The 18,630-nt window shown below is 38.8% G+C and overlaps 1 protein-coding gene across 1 annotated transcript in view; it reads left to right on the top strand.

The window, feature by feature from the left end:
• Nucleotides 1-3,814: 3,814 nt before the first annotated feature.
• Nucleotides 3,815-18,630, top strand: part of LOC137335449 (sterile alpha motif domain-containing protein 10-like) — a 60,515-nt gene continuing 45,699 nt past the window's right edge. The window contains exons 1-2 of the mRNA XM_068000800.1: nucleotides 3,815-3,935; nucleotides 12,475-12,653. Coding sequence (XP_067856901.1) covers nucleotides 3,923-3,935; nucleotides 12,475-12,653 — 192 coding nt within the window. The 5' untranslated portion in view covers nucleotides 3,815-3,922. The remainder of the gene's footprint in view (nucleotides 3,936-12,474; nucleotides 12,654-18,630) is intronic.

Here is an 18,630-nt window from a genome sequence, read left to right as displayed (position 1 = left end):
ATGACTTATATTCATTCACGTAATAATACAAAAAAAAAGAACATACAATGTTACCCCCACTCCGGTGGGTTGTTATATTTAATTTAGACAAAATAATCTCTCTGCACCCTATCTTACAACCCAGGCAGAGACTCTCTCTCTCTGCAGTCTCCTGTCTTTTCAACCTTTTCCACAGCACTTCACTGCCTGACTGATTTTTTTGGTGTCTATGATTATTTTCTTAAAAGCCTGGCTCGAGTGTCTAACTCAGCAGAAACTGTGGGTCGAAGCTGAGACCTTCCTGGTCCTCCTTAAAACCGACTTTTTTGACGAAGCTTTTGGTCTCTTTTCAGCTTTGCTGTCTAATTCTAGAATTTCTGAAGACTGTTAAAGGCTCACAAAGTGAAAATATTTATCTTTCTTTACATAAAAGATTGAAAAACTGCCTTTTTCGAACCACAAACTTACATTCCAAATTTTACAAATTTACAATATCCATTTTTTACTCATTTTATGGTGCAGCTACCAGTGAAACTCTATCATTGGCATTTTACCATTAAAATATTTATTTAAACTTTTCATAATCAGGTGTTGACATTTTAAGTCCATAGCATGAAGGACAGCCTCAGTTTCTGAAAATTAGTTCTAATGTAACAGGATCAAAACCACCTGTCATCAAAATGAAACCAATATGCACGTAGGGCTGATTCTGAACTATTGACAAGGCTGCTATGACAAATAGAACATCACAGCTCTGCAGTATTCTATGAACAAAATATATATGATACAACTAATGAACCAATATGTAGTGAATATTATTGCAAACTTTAGGTATAATCTCTATATTATCTACGATCACAAGTGACACCAAAATAAAAACAATTTATAATATCTGAATTTTTAAGAAGATGGAAGTGTGTCTGTGTGAATACTGTTAATGACTATATTGCTGAAATACCTCATTGCACCTATATCCATAAAGGTAATTACAAACATACAAAATTCACTGGAATATTATATAATGAAGAGGACCCTGACTGCTAAACAGTGTGTAATTGGGAAGACCCAGTGCATTATGACACACACTATAGGGTGAGATGCTTTTGTCTCTGTTCATCCAGACTGCTGTTCTAACCACAGGGTTAAAAGTCACTACCTTTGAGTACTAAATGCATGCTGAATAGAGATGGAATTAAACCTCACAAAGGAAAATATATTCAATTGTATAGTCTTTACTAATTTAAAAATGGCAACCTTGTTTTACCATGCCAACTTTCTGATAAAAGACTATTTTACTACAAGGGATGGTCTAAAATCAGGTTTGAGTGGAAAGGATCAGGCACACAGTAAAAGGCAGTGGTAATTAACTTCCCAGCAAGCTTCTTTGATCTATTGGAGCTCCATTCTTCTCTGCTATTACTCTCATTCTTTTTGGAATTCATCAAAGGGATGCACCTGCCACAACTGGTTGTTTTATTCAAAATAACTATCCTGTCCCCTGTAATTTAAAAAATGTGGTCCCAGTAAAGATTTTTGTTTAGTGCATAAAAGCTGGCAGTGGATTTGAAATGCTTTATATTGTGCATATTGGAAAATAATAGTGCATATTGTACATAATTATCTAATTTAACTGATATAGACTAATAAATTGTAAGGAATCCAAATTCATCACTATTAATTCATTACTGTATACCTGTCATATCTATTTAAAGGCCATTTACAATACTGCAAAACAAAAATTCTGTAAGGGCAGTTCAAGGGACTCCAACACAATGATGGTATTTTGATATTTTAAACAGCTTAACAGCAAACCTAATTTTCAGTTTTGTATTATCTGTGCCCTTCTCAAATTTTGGCCCTCCTTGTCCTTTTAAAGCTATGTTTGCCTACATAACAACAGTGACTGCACTTCAAAAGTAATTATTGGTTGTAAATCACCTTGGGACATCCTGAGGATGTGATAGGATGCCATATAAATGCAAGTTCCTTCTTTAGGAGAGTGATGTTCTTTAATCAACTTACCAATACCTGCAATTGAACACCAAGAACAATTTGCATTTATATAGCACCTTTAATGTCCCAAGGCACCTTACCGATGGAGGAATAAAACAGACACAAGGAATTAAGGAGTAAACGTTGAACCAAGGTGGGACAGTTAGAAGAGGTGATTGAAAAGATAAGTTTTGAGAAGGTTTTAAAAGGTGGAGAGAGAAGTGGTCAGGCAAAGGGATTTAGGGAAGCAGATTGGAGCTGAGACAGTTGAAGGCTATAACACCAGTGCTGGATGAAGGAGGGAGGGGTGCATAAGCCAGAGTTGTAGGACCAAGGGAAAAAGAGGGAACACAAGGTTGCAGAAGTAGATTAGGATGGGGGCATGAAGGGACTTGAAGACAAGGATAAGGATTTTAAATTCAATATTTTGGAGTGTCGATAAATGATGGGGGTGATGGGTAAGTGGGCCTTGTTCTTAAGGGAGCAAACATCCTGGTGATATAGAGCAGGGTGGTGATTGATGTTCTGGAGTCAGTGGAGAAGGGTGGTGCAAGAGGTAAGAGGAATGAGGAGGGGGTTAGAGAAGGTAACCCCAAGAAGCGAGCAGGGTGGAAGCTGGACTGAAGAGATTTGCACCTGGAGTTCTAGGGAAGATGGACACAGAGCTGGAGGGGACAACACATTTGAAGATCGTAGAGTCAGAAAGGAGATTAGAGATGGGACAGTATTTGGAGAGAATGGCTAGTCAATTGTAGGCTTTATGAGGAGGAGGGTGATGATAATGATTTTGAAAATGAGGGGGGTGGTGTCAGATTAGAGCGAGTCATTACAATGTTGGCAAGCATGAGGGCTAGCAGGGAGAAAATAACACTCTTAAATAACACGGTCAAAAGCCAAATGGGAATGTGTTCTAAGGCTGTAACACAAGTGAAGTGTTCTAATGATACCAAAAACGGAGATAGCAAAAGATTATATTGAATACCTTAATAGGTTATCAAAAGTCCAGGAGTATTTTTGAGCTCATAATGTTCAATCTCATATATATTTTACACAATATTTACTTGGATAGTTGTTTAAAGATAGATGTTGGGCTGCTCATTGTGTAAGTCACGTCATGGCATCTCTTGATTTTTGCTTCATGTTCGTTGTTAGTGTGAACATATTTATTTCAGTAGTCAGTGTGAGGATCCTATAAACTTCCATCTGATATAGAAAGGGGTCGGGGTGAGGAGGGGTCGCAGCAGTTATTGATGAAAATAAAACAGTCCTATTATCAATGTTGAAAATACGAGGAGGCAGTTTTACTGAATGTATGCTTTGGATGGCGTTATTTATATTAGGTACATATATAATGCCTGGCTAGGACCTAACTGAATAAAATAAGAATTTGTGTCTTTTTCTGCTAGCCTGTCTGTTGGAGTTATGCACTATTTTTGATGATTATGAAAAAAAACTTTCTGTGTTTCCGTTGGCGTTTTGAAAGTTAATACAATTCCACGTATATATCAATACATTTGCTGACAGTCTGCCCCTTTGTTCTCAGCCACCTCCCTTCTAGTGCTGCAAGAAGACTATCGGCAGGTAGGGAAATACCAGAACCCATTCTTCCAGTGATATAGGTTGTGACCTGCGTTTTAAGGATAGTCATCTTCGATCAAGTCACCTATTGGTGTTAATTTACTGTCTCTTGAGAAGATTCCGTCTCACAAAAGAATCCTTTCTCATCGCAACTTACGTGACGTTGAGAATCGTGTGATTTTTGTGGATTGCCCCTAATTTAGCGCTTTGAAAGGAGGCTCCGGGTGTATTTCCGGTGGCCTGGAGGCGATGTGAGAGAGTAGATGAGCTGAAAACATCCTGTTACTGTCCGGCAGCATCCAGTGATCCTGCAGCCGACACACTGAGCGCCCGAACAGGATGGGAACGCTATAGACTGCCAGCAATCAACGCAATGGCTGTGGACGGTAAGTCAGGCACAAAGAAAGGATGCAGAGCGCTTTCAATGAATAATACTGTTTTTAATTTGCTTTCCAAAGGAATTGTAACAATAAAATCTGAGAATACGATACTGGCTGTGACCTATCAGACACAATACATCTCAACCTTTACTGTCTCATTTATTGTGCAGATTTGATATTGATTTTTTTTTGGTGCACAGATCGTGTACTCGCAATATCTGGAGACTAAAGTGTGCAGCAGCTTCCAGCTGTTGCCGGTCTTGATTCATCAGCTCCTCTAACATAGTTTTAACATCAGCAAATGCAATTAATAAATCCTGTAGTAAAGTGGTTATCCGGACAGGGTGACATTATATTATTATACTGTGTCGCCTTTTCTTCTGTTGTTTTCCTATGCTGTGAAGCTTTTATCTTGGGTCCCTTTTGGTTGTCACGTTTGTGTAGACTGTGAGTCTGCTGTGATTTGTTTGGACAAATAGTATATTAATGCAGTAGTTTAACATCAAAAGGTGGTTAATTGTAATCTCATCTACCTACCTCTGTTTAAGAACCGACCTCGCCTTGTTCAGTCAATAAAATATATTGGGATCGGTCACATTCATTAATTCATTTGCTAATTTATATATGATTTGTGATGCTTAATTAAAATGTCTTTTGATTTAGTGGCAATTGTGTATAGGAATGGTTAACCTGGTTTTAATAAACTCAAATTTGATAAATATTGGTGACTATCACTGGGACCATTTGTCCTCATGAGAAAATTATCTCTACCCCACCACCCCCCTGATCTTAAATATAAATTTAACAGGATTTCAAAGTGATATTGAGCCTAACAAAATGTAATTGTTTGGGTCCTGTTTGTACTCTGTCGGCTATGGGAAGAGAAAGGATGTGAGATATTGAGAGCCTCATCAATTTTATCATAATGTTTCAATGAGCTGAAATAATTGTAAGATTGAAGTTGCATGCATTTCCAGCTGAACTGGCTGGCTTTTGAGTTCTGCGGAGGCAAGTATGCCTCAAAGTTGATATGTAAAGCAATTTTAAATAAAAATCTTGTTTGGACATTGCTGTGCATTAAATTTTGCTTTTCAGCAATAAGAATTTACAGATCAATTATTTTAATAGGCGTGATATTTTAGAACTTTGAATATATTGAAAACCTCAGAGGATGTTTGCTACTCAGTTAATGGAATGAACTTTCATTATTCACCGCACTGGGTAATCTAGAATTTATAAAGACTCAATATGAACTTAAATTACTTTGCGTATGCTTATTTACAGAACCGATGCTTAAAATAGTAACTGGTTTAAAAAAAATTCTCTTACATCTCACTATTTTCTTCAAATTATGTTTTAGATAACTTAAATAACAAGCTTGCAATCCCAGGCCTTGTGCGCACTAATACTGATGCCAAATAAAAAAGATTGTGCCATTGCTTTTTCGTGCATTTTTTTCATGCTTGTAAGGTTGTTTTAGAATAATGGAGAGAAATGCTAGTTCACTGGTGCGATCTTCATAACATCACTAGGCAAATAAACTGATTAATCCACAGAGAAAAATCAATCTACGATAGATCAGCTCATTTATCCTCTCACTCTATCCCCTAGACAGTGATGGTGACTTAGAAAGATTTGGATGAGAGAATGGATCAATAATGAATTCCACATGAAATACAGATAGCAATTAATGAGGCACATTGTGTTATTAATCAGGATATTGATGTACTGTTTCAAAAATAATTCAAGTTTTTAAGTTATTGTAAAGAAAATAAATTGAGTAAAGCAGAATTGAGATAAATTCTGGTACTATAATTTCCATTATCCATTGGTGTTGATGACAAATGGATTAATGAATATTGTGCCCTGTCAGTTCAAAAGGTACAATAATTATTAAAGTTAACTTTCTAAATTGAATTTTTGAAAATTAATGGACTTTAGATTTCTAAAAAAAATCCAATGTTTGCATATAAAGTGTAGCTTCATGTGTGTGTGTATGTGGGGGGGATGACTTTATAATTTGAGCCTATTGCCATACTGAAGAATCTTATAAAATAATTTGTCTTCTCAGTATTCATGAATAAAGGCAGTAAATGAGTCTAATGTAATGGGGAGGAATTGCCAGAGAAACATAATTGAACTTGCTGAATGGATGTCCTGAAGTAGAAGGCATGATTTGATTGGAACGATGCAGGTTGGATTCCCATTGTTAATTGCTGAGTACAGAGTGTTGCCAGGAGCCAAACCTGGAACAAATGTCTGTGAAAGGAATTTTATTCAAAGGAACATGTGCTGCTTGCAATTGCAGATATACAGCTGGAATATAAATTTAACCAGCTCAAAACCAAAAGATGAGGTGCTTGGTGACTCAATCAAACCGCTTGGATATCCTTTCCTTAAATTTAGGTGGGGGTGGGCTGGTGCGAAGAAATGGATGTGACTTAAAGTATTTAAAAAAGTCAAACTACACTTTTGGTAGTGTATTGAACAGTCATGCTTTATTTGTGTTGTTTTATAACCCTTAAAATAATTGAGACAATAAAGTAAATAAAACAAAAGAAGCAGTGATGGTAAATTTACCAGTGTTTCATTGTAAATATAAAAACTGAACTGATGCTTAACACATATTCTAAAAATGACTAGAATTTTCCTATTGCAATGCTGTTAATTTTCTGATTCAGTTTAAAAACAGTGGAAGTTCCTAACACTCTCAAAGCTCTAATTTCTGTAGCCATTTCAGTATGTGGAAAGATTGACAAAAAGGTAGTTGCTTAGTTGATATTCCTTCATAGCAAGTCCAGTTTAAATGGCATTTGACAATTAAAATTAATAAAATTGCTCTCATGCCAATTTCTTAACAAAGGTAAAATTTTTTCATTTTGTGTATGCTTGCACACCAATCATAATTTTCATACAGGCATTCAAGTATTATACTCAGTTCTGTATGTGTAAAGCTACTCTGGAAGTGAAAACATAAAGTGGGTGATTTGTGGGAGCCGTTCAATCAAGACGTGTTATTGTGCTCAAGGCACTGAAGGTAGCAATAATATTCCTTCACGGTAATATTATTATCAATTTGCACTTACCCAAAATGAAATAATCACAATAAAGGCAAACTATTTGTTGCATTGTAAATTTAATTTAATCCATATGTACTATTAGTGGACAGATTGCTGACCTATTTTCTAAAAGCAATTAAACAGCAATGCAGAAAATGAGAGTAAATCTCCCCATCCTTTCCTGTTAGAAGAATGTGATATGAATATTAAAGGTACACTTGACACAGCAGTTATAACATATGAATCTTGGAGCAATCAGATCCATATTTTTAACCCAGAAACATTTATTTCTTCACAAACTATACCGCACATTTCTCTCGGGAAGGGGCAGGGAATCCAATGCCCACTGACCAACAAAAATGTGCTTTGATAAAAGAAAGAATAAACAATGTATGAATACCAGAGAAAAAGGATTATGTAAATTGACCGGAAGTAATAGAACTGGATAAGAGTGAGTAGAATTTGTTGAGCCTGATTGATCATAACCACTATAAGATGAAAAAGAACTCGGTAAGAGCAGGCCTCGAGTAAGTTTGAGAATGTGAACTGACTAGTCTTTTAAAATTGTATCCTAATAGCCTTCTCATGCACATTTATGGGAAGTTGTTTCAAAACAACTCAAAAGGGTGTTGTCAGACATGTTAAATTCTTGGAATAGTTCCATCTGAGCATTCCATTTCAGTTGCATTTACACTGCAGTTACCAGTCTCAAATTGTAGGTTACAGCCAGGCAGTCGCCTATTTACACTGCCTGGCTGGACATCCAGTTGTCCTGTCCAGCAGTGTGCTGTTCTGTATGTGGTTACAGAGCTCCTCTTGCGGCAATGAAATTTTAATGTTTAAAGAGTACAGAAGGGAGAGACCCTCTCTCTAAATATTTAACATCAGTGAGTGGTCCAACAGACCCTCCAAGTGCTTTATAAACCAAAATTGACACCGCAATGGAGTTACACTCTATGAAGTGTCCAGTTGAAGTAGTGAGATTTTCTTTCCCTATTTCCCACCTTGTCCCAGGGATTCTCACATTCTCTCTGGAATCAGGACAGATTATGGCTTTGGATTAATGCTGCAATGTTAGTATTTGTGTGATGGGAAAACTGCATTTTACCTATGTTAAGCTTGTTAGTATTAACATTACCTTAAAGACAGTCGGTTACATCTCAGCAAATGCTGGAGCTGTGGACTTGCATGCCGGAAAATTTTGGAATTGTAGGTTTTGGGATGTTTGATTAGTTTGTATTGAATAAAATGCTATACATTAAAAAAAAAACTAATTTCTTTCAAGAAGGGTGATATGATGACATGGTTACATCATTATAAGTCTGTATACTCAGGAATATACATAGTTTTCATGTGACAATGGATTCTTGCAAAATAATAATGAAGAAAAACACTGAATAATAAAGAAAAATAAATTATTCCCATATGTAATTGCCCCAAATGCAAAACTAAATACTAATTGCAAAGGTTTAGCAATTAAAATTCTGGCTATAAGTTGTTATTTAGGCTGTTAATGGACTCTTCCCTGGTGCCACATTGAATTTTTTGCCAAGCCATTCACACTTTTGTGTTCATCTCACAATGTTATCCACTGGAATCTTACGTACAGAAAAAAAGCCCAACATTTTTGTTGATAAATTTAAAGTGTAGATTTGGATCACTAGGTTTCAATAATGGGTGTATAAGCTGTCAGAATTTTAGAAAGATGCTATTAGGAAGGTGAGACTTTTTTGTTCAACAAAAAGGTTGAAAGTTTTCCTGTTGGCAATTGGCTACATTGAACTTACAAATGTCTCTAGGGCACAAAAAGCAACATTGTTACTGTCCATTAAACAAGGTTGTTCTAACAAACCAGTCAATCATTTTGGAAATCTTGCAATATTACTTGATAGGGTGTCTGATACTTGCATGTTTAAAATTAATTTTGTAAACATAGGTATATTTTGTAAACACATTCCATACGTTACAAATGTCAAGTAGGCTTAGTTTTGCTTTTAAAAATGGAGGTAAGTAAACCCAATTACATCTAATACATATGTAACAATTGAATTTTTGCAGTATAGCATTTGGTTCTACACTTTCAATTATATATCTGTATGTACAAAATATAAATGTAAGGAGTCGCACGACACCAGGTTATAGTCCAACAGCTTTATTTGAAATCACAAGCTTTCGGAGCTTTGCTCCTTCGTCAGGTGAAGGAGAAAAGCTCCGAAAGCTTGTGATTTCAAATAAAGCTGTTGGACTATAACCTGGTGTCGTGCGACTCCTTACATTTGTCCACCCCAGTCCATCACCGGCATCTCCACATCATGGCTACAAAATATAAAGTTGCTGATTTAAATCCCCCAAAAGATTGGTTACTTGTACATGACTAGAATCTACAAGATTAGACACAGATTTTGTGATTTTCCTTTTGTTAAGTTTAATTTATTGTGCATATTCCAATCTTAAACTATATCCACTGTGCAATATTTACATCCACCGAGCATGTTACATAAAGCCCCAAAACACACGTCAAAAGCTGAAAGCCTGCACATTAAGGTCTACTGAAACTGTTCAGTGATGTTTTCATGACATATCTGCCAATAGTTTAGAGACTTGGGCTTAGAAATTTGATGTCGCCCCGCCTGTCTTTTGGGCAGCAAATGGGTGCCTAAGCATCCAAAATGGCGGCAGGAAGCACTCACTCATTACGAACTGAAAGTGCGCCGCCTATCGTATTGGTATAGGCGAAAAGAAAGGCGGCCAGGGCCAGCGCCTAAAACAGGTATTAAGCCTTTTGCATATGCAAATAAGGGGCCTAACTCCTGTTTGAGGCCATCTCTGCAATATTGGTTTGCCCTGAGGCAGCCAGCACTGAATTCAGAAAAACTATGTCTACATGCAGCCTAACAGGTGGTTCTTAAAGTGACCGCTACAGGTCACCACCAAAAAGGTAAGTTTATTTAAAATACTTACCTGAATGTGCAGCCCTCCTCGATCACCGCTGCTACCCTCCGTAATCCTGGCCACCGCTCCCCCCATCCTGGTTGCCCCCCTCTCCTAATCCGGGCCACTGCTCCCTCTTTCCCGGTTGTACCCCCACTTTCCTGATCAGCCCTCTCCTAGTCACCCCCCTCTCCCGGTCCCCTTTAAGGAATTACCTGAGGGCCACTGTCACCACGCAGCGGCCTGACCTTTGAGGCCTCTTCTCCAGCGAGCTGCCTGGGGATGTCAATTAGGTGTCCACAACTCACTGGTTCAGTGATAATGAGGCCCGAAGTCCAATATTAGGTGCACCTCGGTTTAATCCATTCAAGTGCAAGGATTGTCCCTCTGTGTGACCGTTTTTTGGCGCGAATGAGTATTTACCCCTAAACTCTTGTCAGCTCCACTTAAATGTTATTTGTCAGCTGTTATGTGACTGCCAATTTGGATTGCTGTCATTTTGCAGAAACTGCTACAGTACTGCCAGGAACGATTGCTGGCATTGGGTTCTTGAAGCAACCAGTAAAACAGTAGAAAGGACACACACCAACCAACATGTCATTAACTTAACTATTATATCAATGTCTCCAATAGATGAACTATTGGTAAGTGTTTGAGGGTGAGATTAGAGGACAAAATACCAAGAATTTGACTGAGAAATGGTGGAGTGATTGTAAAAATTACTATGAATCCCCAGCAGAAATTACCATGTGGAAAATGTTGCAAAGTACCAAGGCATCCACATCACAACAGATAACTATTAAATACTAATAATAAGTTCTACTTGATTCAGATAATTGGTTTAATTTTTGTCAGTAAAAATTATAATAGTCTATATAAGAAAAATCAATTGAATATAGCACAATGTAACAATGTGTTTGGTTACCAGTTTCTCAGATTGTAATTTTATCTATTATTTCTGTGGCATATTAGTTCAGAATATTATACAGAATATTCATTGGCTCTGGGTTTGACTGTTACTCAGACTCAGCTATTCTCTAAGAATGAGTTTGCTGAATTTGATCAAATTGCTAGATTGAGTGCCCCATGGTAGAGGAGCGACACTTTTGGGTGAGTAGGGAAAAATCAGCTCAGTGAGCCTAGCTAAACTAGCTAAAGGTATTTAAAATAAATAAACGTGCATTAATTTTCTTTTCCTCTTCAAAAATAAAAATGAAATGGCTAGACACTAAAATTTTGTTTGCTTTGACTTCTATCTGTTTAGTTCTACAAGAGAATGCTATTTGCAACAGTAGAAGTGTTTAGTGTATAAGAAACAAATACACATTCCATTTAATCCTGGTGGCAATCTTAACAATGCTTTGTATATAAAAATAATCATAGTTTGTCACGCTCAAGATCCATGATGGTACTGTGTGGTAGAGATGTATTGATTTGATAATTCTCTATCGATCTCTTGTCATCTGACTGATATGAGTGTACTGCAACTAATAGATCTGTACTGTTATGAACAAGACTTTGCACAGCCCCAAACCTAAGCCGGCCTTCACAGGTTTAATATTTTTCTATGGCTCATTTTTCATGTTGATACTATTTTTTGGGAGCATTATCTTCTAACTATCTAATGATAAAGCTAGTGAGAAATAGAGGCAGATGAGGGGGCATATGGGATCTTTTACTCCAATCTGATGTTAAATTGCTTGTTGTCAAAAATCAATTAAACCCACAGGGCTGTCATGACAGTGGAATCAGGGCCACACTTTTGCTTGATCTTTTATGAATATGCAATTTTCTCTCTTTACAAGTAACTGGCCCTCTATCACTAATAGCATCATAAATCATTTACTGTATATATTCAATGTAACTTTCTTTTAAGTCTTTAGGCAATGCAGGTAATGTAATCTAAACTCTCAACATTGTTTCTGCTGGAAGTATTTGAAAACACCGTACCGATGTTTAAATTCCATTAAAGTTTTCAACAACTCCAATAGATCTTCTTGAGGTCTCCCATCATTTTGCTGGATCTCTGACCTGTTTGAATTTTCAGAAAATATTTGAATAGTTTAAAATATATATATATATATATATTTAAAATTTGAGATTGCCTCCCACTGCAAATTTCTTCTCTCCTTTCCTGAAGGCTACAGTTGCATGGATTCTGCCAGCCCTCCAGTACTTCACCAAAGTGGCCATTTTTTATGTGTGAACCGAGACGATGAATGTCGGCAGGCTATCTGACAAAGGAGCATAACATAGCCGAGCCTAATCTTGTCCTCACTTGATGTTCACACATGTTCGTTTCAGGAGTCACTGGATTTCTTTTTCCCAAACTCTAGTCCAGAGGCACTGAGGACAATTTTAGTGCCCCTTCTGGCCTTAATGGCTGAATGCTGCAATAGGTAGTGTTGTAGCTTCATTTCAGTAGTTGAGTTTGAAATGTTCAATCATTTAGTTGTTGATTGTGATACAATTGTTCTTTCTGCACAATTGGATGCAGAAAATGGTCAAAGCTCCTCTTCATTGCTTTATCCATTCACTTTTTCTTCAATTTTCAGCAGCTTCCCATTTCAGCTTTTGCCGAAATGCCCTGGATCAAAGCATGTCAACAAATGATTTAAACTGCAGGTTGCAAGATGATGCCGAGAACCTTGCCTGGAATGATGGGAGAGGTCAACGGACAGCTGGGGGCAGGAACATAAAGCTATTACAACAGCCGGGAACAGAGCATTTTCAGGTAGGTGAAAGGGTTTGCATGTTTCATATTGTTTCTTGTTAAACATATAAGATTGTCCAATACGTAATCCGCAGATTGATGCGCAACACTCTACTAGGATAAATTTTTGATTTAAAAATTTTGTTTGATACACAAGACTGTGAATAGGCTTTATAAAATACCTCAGAAATTAATCTTGTAAACATTTGATAACTTGCTGAAAGGTCTGGTCCAGTCTGTTAGCAATACTACTAACTGGTTTTAAAGATATATACGGGCAAATTTTAATTCCCTACATCTGGTGTAAATGGGGTGGGTAGTGGCAGTGGCATGAAAATGGTGTCAGGTCACTTACTGCCTCATTTACACTGGCGCTCTGGCCGCTGTCGTCTTGGGTAGGATCATGTGATGGTTGGCCGGAATGGCTCCCTGTTTCAGGCAGGAGGCCACCTGTAATATGCAAATCGTGGTCCTATGCCATACATAGAATCCCAATTGTAATTTTGAGGTACAAATGGGCAGAGCATACTGCGTGCATGCTCCGTCATTTTGTGCCAGGCGGCGAGCGGTCTAAAATGTGGTCCAGAGATCGCTCAAAAACAGTACTGCCTTCTTTCTCTCTTTTTCTTTCTCTCTCTCTCATATAAATTATCTCTTTCCCCATCTCGCTCACTCCTTCTCCATCTTTCACACTACCCAAATCTCTCTCTCTTCCTGTTTCTATCTCCCATCCTTTCTTTTATTCCATACATTTCTTCCTTTCTCCCAATCTAGCTCTCTCACTTTTTTTTAATGTATTTTATTCTCCCATCCCTTCCTCACTATCCTGGTCTGTGTTGTTTTTATCTTTATTCCCTAACTCATCTCCAAATTTACCTCTTCATCCTTCCTTTTTGTCTATCTCCCTTTTGCTCCACATCTTCCATTTAATGTCTCACTTTTTAATCCTACAGGCTTTTTGTACAAATCTAAAATATGGCAGCCTCTAACCAAATGTTGCAAGTTAGCAATCGCTAATTGTTGACCTTCTAATCCTACCTATTACTAAATCCAATGTTGATTGGAGCCCAGCATATCGCAGGTGTGAGCTGTGATTGGCTATATCCCTATGTCAGTTGCTGAGGATAAATGTGAAAATGCTTACAAGCCTTGTACCGTTTGGCAACATGAAAATGTTTTAGCTGGACTCCAGCGGGCTATGCATTTCCTAGATGGGGTATACAGAAATTGCAGACTGACAGGAAGAGATCCCTGCGCTTGGAACACCTTTGGACACCTCATGGGTGAAAATAGATTGCAAACAACCAAATACAGAAGCGACATTAGATATAGAGCTGGAATGCCATAAACAGACTGATGAGGCCCATTTTAAACTCTGATGCATAGCAATTAAGACTGGGAAGCATAGCACACTTATTCTTCCCCTTAGCTCGCACACTAAGGTCTGCTTTCATGATCAAGACCAGCTAACTCAGCACAGATTGCAGATCGAACCTAGGATCCTCCTGGTCTATATGATTCAGCCAGTAATTGGATAATCTCACTGGTCCACTGGGAGATCCTAATATTCCACACGTTTTAATGTTCTAAAGGCAGATAGTAAATTAGCTGTTTTCCCTGATTTCCCAAACTTTTTGTCAAGAAGTCATTCACTTTCATGGAAGTTGTTTTTCTCAACTGGAGACAAATGGGCTTTTGAAATACAAGAAATAGTCTATTAAATTGTGTCTCTTTGTATTTTTCTGGCTTGAAATCCTCTCGTTACTGCATGCCAGATGTACCAAGTTACAGTATAATTAATTTGCATAATTGCACGATTTCTTTGAGAGCATTGAACTTCTTAAACTTTACGTCAAAAGACTGTATTCATCCTTCCATCTTAAACCACAATATTCATGTTGTTATAATGGTGAAAAGACCATGGCTTTTGCCTCTATGAAAAATACAATGAGTTTTTGTTCTCAACTTCAATAACTTGAAAGAAGTAATTTTAGATAGGAACATGTAATGTGTTAACTCTTGTCAACTGGTGATATGGGCAAATATCTGAGTGTAATACTCAAGTGTTAAATGTTTAGTCCCATTTACATTGTCTTCAAACTATGAATTAAAGACAAAACTAATGTAAGGAAAGAAAGAAAAAGAACTTGCTTTTATATAGGAACATAGGAACAGGAGTAGACCATTCAGCCCCTCGAGCCTGTTCTGCCATTCAATGAGACCATGGCTGATCCTAACTCCATCCACCCGCCTTAGCTCCATATCCCTTAATACCATTGGCTAGCCAAAATCTATCAATCTCAGATTTAAAATTATTAATTCAGCTAGCATCTACTGCTTTTGTTTGAAGAGAGTTCCATACTCCTACCACTCTTTGCGTGAAGAAGTGTTCCCTAACTTCTCTCCTGAATGGCCTGCTCTAATTTTAAGGTTATGTCCCCTTGTCCTAGTCTCCCCACCAGCAAAAAAAGTTTCTCTCTATCTAACTTATCAATTCCTTTCAAAATTCTAAAAACCTCAATCAAATCACCCCTTAACCTTCTATATTCCAGGAAATACAAGCCTAGTTAATGTAATCTCTCCTCATAATCTAACCCTTGGAGCTCTGGTGAATTTGCGCTGCACTCCTTCCAAGGCCAATATATCCTTCTTATGGTGCGGTGCACGGAACTGTACACAGTACTCCAGATGTGATCTAACCAGGCTTTGTATAGCTGTTGCAAAACTTCCTCCCCTTTATATTCTAGCCCTCTAGTTATAAAGGCTGACATTCCATTAGCCTTTTTGATTACGTTTTGTACCTGACTACTCCATGCTAGTGATCTGTGTATACGGTCACCTAAATCTCTTTGGACCTCCACCGTTCCTAGCTTTTCACCATTTAAAAAATGCTTGGATCTATCCTTTTTGGGCCCAGAAGGGATAAGCTCACACTTACCTGCATTGAAGTCCATCTGCCACAGTTTTGCCCACTCACTTAATCTATCAATGTCTCTTTGTAATTTTATGCTCCTGTCTACACTACTTACGATGCCACCAATCTTTGTGTAATCGGCAAACTTGGATATATGGCTCTCTATTGTGTTATCTAAGTCATTAATAAATATTGTGAATAGCTGAGGCCCGAGCACAGCTCCTTCTGGAACACCATTAGTCACTTCCTTCCAATTCGAGTACATACCCATTATCCCTACTCTCTGTCCTCTACTGCCTAACCAATCTCCTAACCAGGTCAATAATTTGTCTTCAAATTATAGCATCTTGTCATGTCTCAAAGTGCTTTATGATCAATAAATTATCAATGAAGTACGGTTACTGCTATGTAGGCAAGGGCAGCAGCCAGTTTGCGCACAAAGTCCCACAAACAGCTGGCCTGGACTCCAAGAGAATTTCCTGCTCTTCTTCAAATAGTGTTGTTCGAGCTGTTACATCCACGTGAACAGACAGACTAAGACAGAGCCTCAATTTAATATTTTATCTAAAAGACAGCATGTCCAACAATATAGCATTCCTTCAGTAGTGCAGTGAGACTAATTTATGTGCTGAAGTCCTGACTCAGAGGCAAGGTAATATCATGAAATATCACAACAAAATAGGATTGAAACTTAATGTTGTTGTGAAACTTTTCTCTACACACTCTAAACTGCTCAGCAATATCCGACTTTCAAGCAGTTCAAGGGGTAGGCTCAACTCTTCTTCTCAGGGCAACTAGAAATGGCAATAAACGTACGGCTTAGCCAGCATTGCCCACATCAAGAGAACAATTTTTTAAGAATGTAAAATGCTATAACTTGGCATGATGGCACCACCAATATCTGCCCAAGGAATCACAGCGTCCTTGAGTCAAGATGTGCCATGCAAATAAATAGTGAAATTCACAGGTCACATAAAAGCTTCACACTGCAATCTTAATGCCATTTTTAGTCTAAATCAATACCCTTACTTGAATGGAGGCATAGGATAAACAAAGCATTTTCATTCAGTAAATTATCCACACTGTAGTGCTCTGTACATACTTAAGCATCTGCAAAAGCTAAGCATTACTACAATAGAATTACAATACTACAATACTACAATCGCTGCAACAGCATCAGTACTCAACACCAACAACAGCCAATCCCCAGACGCCATCCTACAACTCATCCGCTTCATCCTGGATCACAATGTCTTCACCTTCGACAACCAGTTCTTTACCCAAACACATGGAACAGCCATGGGGACCAAATTCGCACCCCAATACGCCAACATTTTCATGCACAAGTTCGAGCAGGACTTCTTCACTGCACAGGACCTCCAACCAACGCTATACACCAGATACATCGACGACATTTTCTTCCTATGGACCCATGGCAAAGAATCACTGAAGAGACTACACGATAACATCAACAAGTTCCATCCCACCATCAAGCTCACCATGGACTCCTCAGAATTGGTTTCTTTCTTGGACACACGAATCTCCATCAAAGACGGGCACCTCAGCACCTCACTCTACTGCAAGCCCACGGACAACCTCACGATGCTCCACTTTTCCAGCTCCCACCCTAACCACGTCAAAGAGGCCATCCCCTATGGACAGGCCCTGCGAATACACAGGATCTGCTCAGACGAGGAGGAACGCAATGGACACCTACAGACGCTGAAAGACGCCTTCGTAAGAACGGGATTTAACGCTCGACTCGTCGATCGACAGTTCCGACGGGCCACAGCGAAAAATCGCATAGACCTCCTCAGAAGACTAACACGGGACGCAATCAACAGAGTACCCTTCGTCGTCCAATACTTCCCCAGAGCGGAGAAACTACGCCATGTTCTCCGCAGCCTTCAACATGTCATCGATGACGACGAACACCTCGCTATGGCCATCCCCACACCTCCACTACTCGCCTTCAAACAGCCACCCAACCTCAAACAGACCATCATTCGCAGCAAATTACCCAGCTTTCAGGAGAACAGTGTCCACGACACCACACAACCCTGCTACGGCAACCTCTGCAAGACATGCCAGATCATCGACACAGACACCACCATCACACGAGAGGACACCACCCACCAGGTACATGGTTCATATTCCTGTGACTCGGCCAACGTTGTCTACCTCATACGTTGCAGGAAAGGATGCCCCGGAGCATGGTACATTGGCGAGACCATGCAGACACTGCGACAACGGATGAACGGACATCGCGCAACAATCGCCAGACAGAAGGGTTCCCTCCCAGTCGGGGAACATTTCAGCAGTCAGGGACATTCAGCCACCGATCTTCGGGTAAGCATTCTCCAAGGCGGCCTTCGAGACACACGACAACGCAAAATCGTCGAACAGAAATTGATAGCCAAGTTCCGCAACCATGAGGACGGCCTCAACCGGGATCTTGGGTTCATGTCACGCTACACGTAACCCCACCAGCGAAAGAAAGTTATCTGTTTTTAACACAACGGGTCATTCTCTGTCTTTCCCTTCCTTTCGGATGTTTCTCTCTCTCTCTCAGTCTGTCTTTTTTGTTCTGCCCGTTTGTGTATTCGGTGGTCCTGTAGGTAACATCACTCTGTCTGAACACTTTGATTGCCTTGACAACGGGCAGTTGGAAAGATTATCTGTAATCACCAGGTATTGTTCTCTGAATATAAATGCGGCAACCTTCCATGGAATCCCACACTTGCTCACCTGACGAAGGAGAAAGCCTCCGAAAGCTTGTGATTTTCAAATAAAACTGTTGGACTATAACCTGGTGTTGTAAGATTCCTTACATTTGTCAACCCCAGTCCATCACCGGCATCTCCACATCATACAATAGAATTGACATACTGTACCAGATTGCTATAGTTTCCCTAATCCCTGGCTGTGGACCATCCTCAATCATCTGAAACTAGTGACCAGTTATGTCACAGAATGAATCCAGGCAAGTTTTAATTATCTTTCTAACTGTGATACAAAAGTCTCATGCAGAGCTAATAATTAAAGCAATGAAGCATATAATGCTTATGGCGAGGGATTATTATC

This window comes from Heptranchias perlo, chromosome 19 (genome assembly GCF_035084215.1).
Source record: "Heptranchias perlo isolate sHepPer1 chromosome 19, sHepPer1.hap1, whole genome shotgun sequence".
Classification (NCBI taxonomy): Eukaryota; Metazoa; Chordata; class Chondrichthyes; order Hexanchiformes; family Hexanchidae; genus Heptranchias; species Heptranchias perlo.
This window is presented reverse-complemented; position numbering and strand designations above follow the sequence as displayed.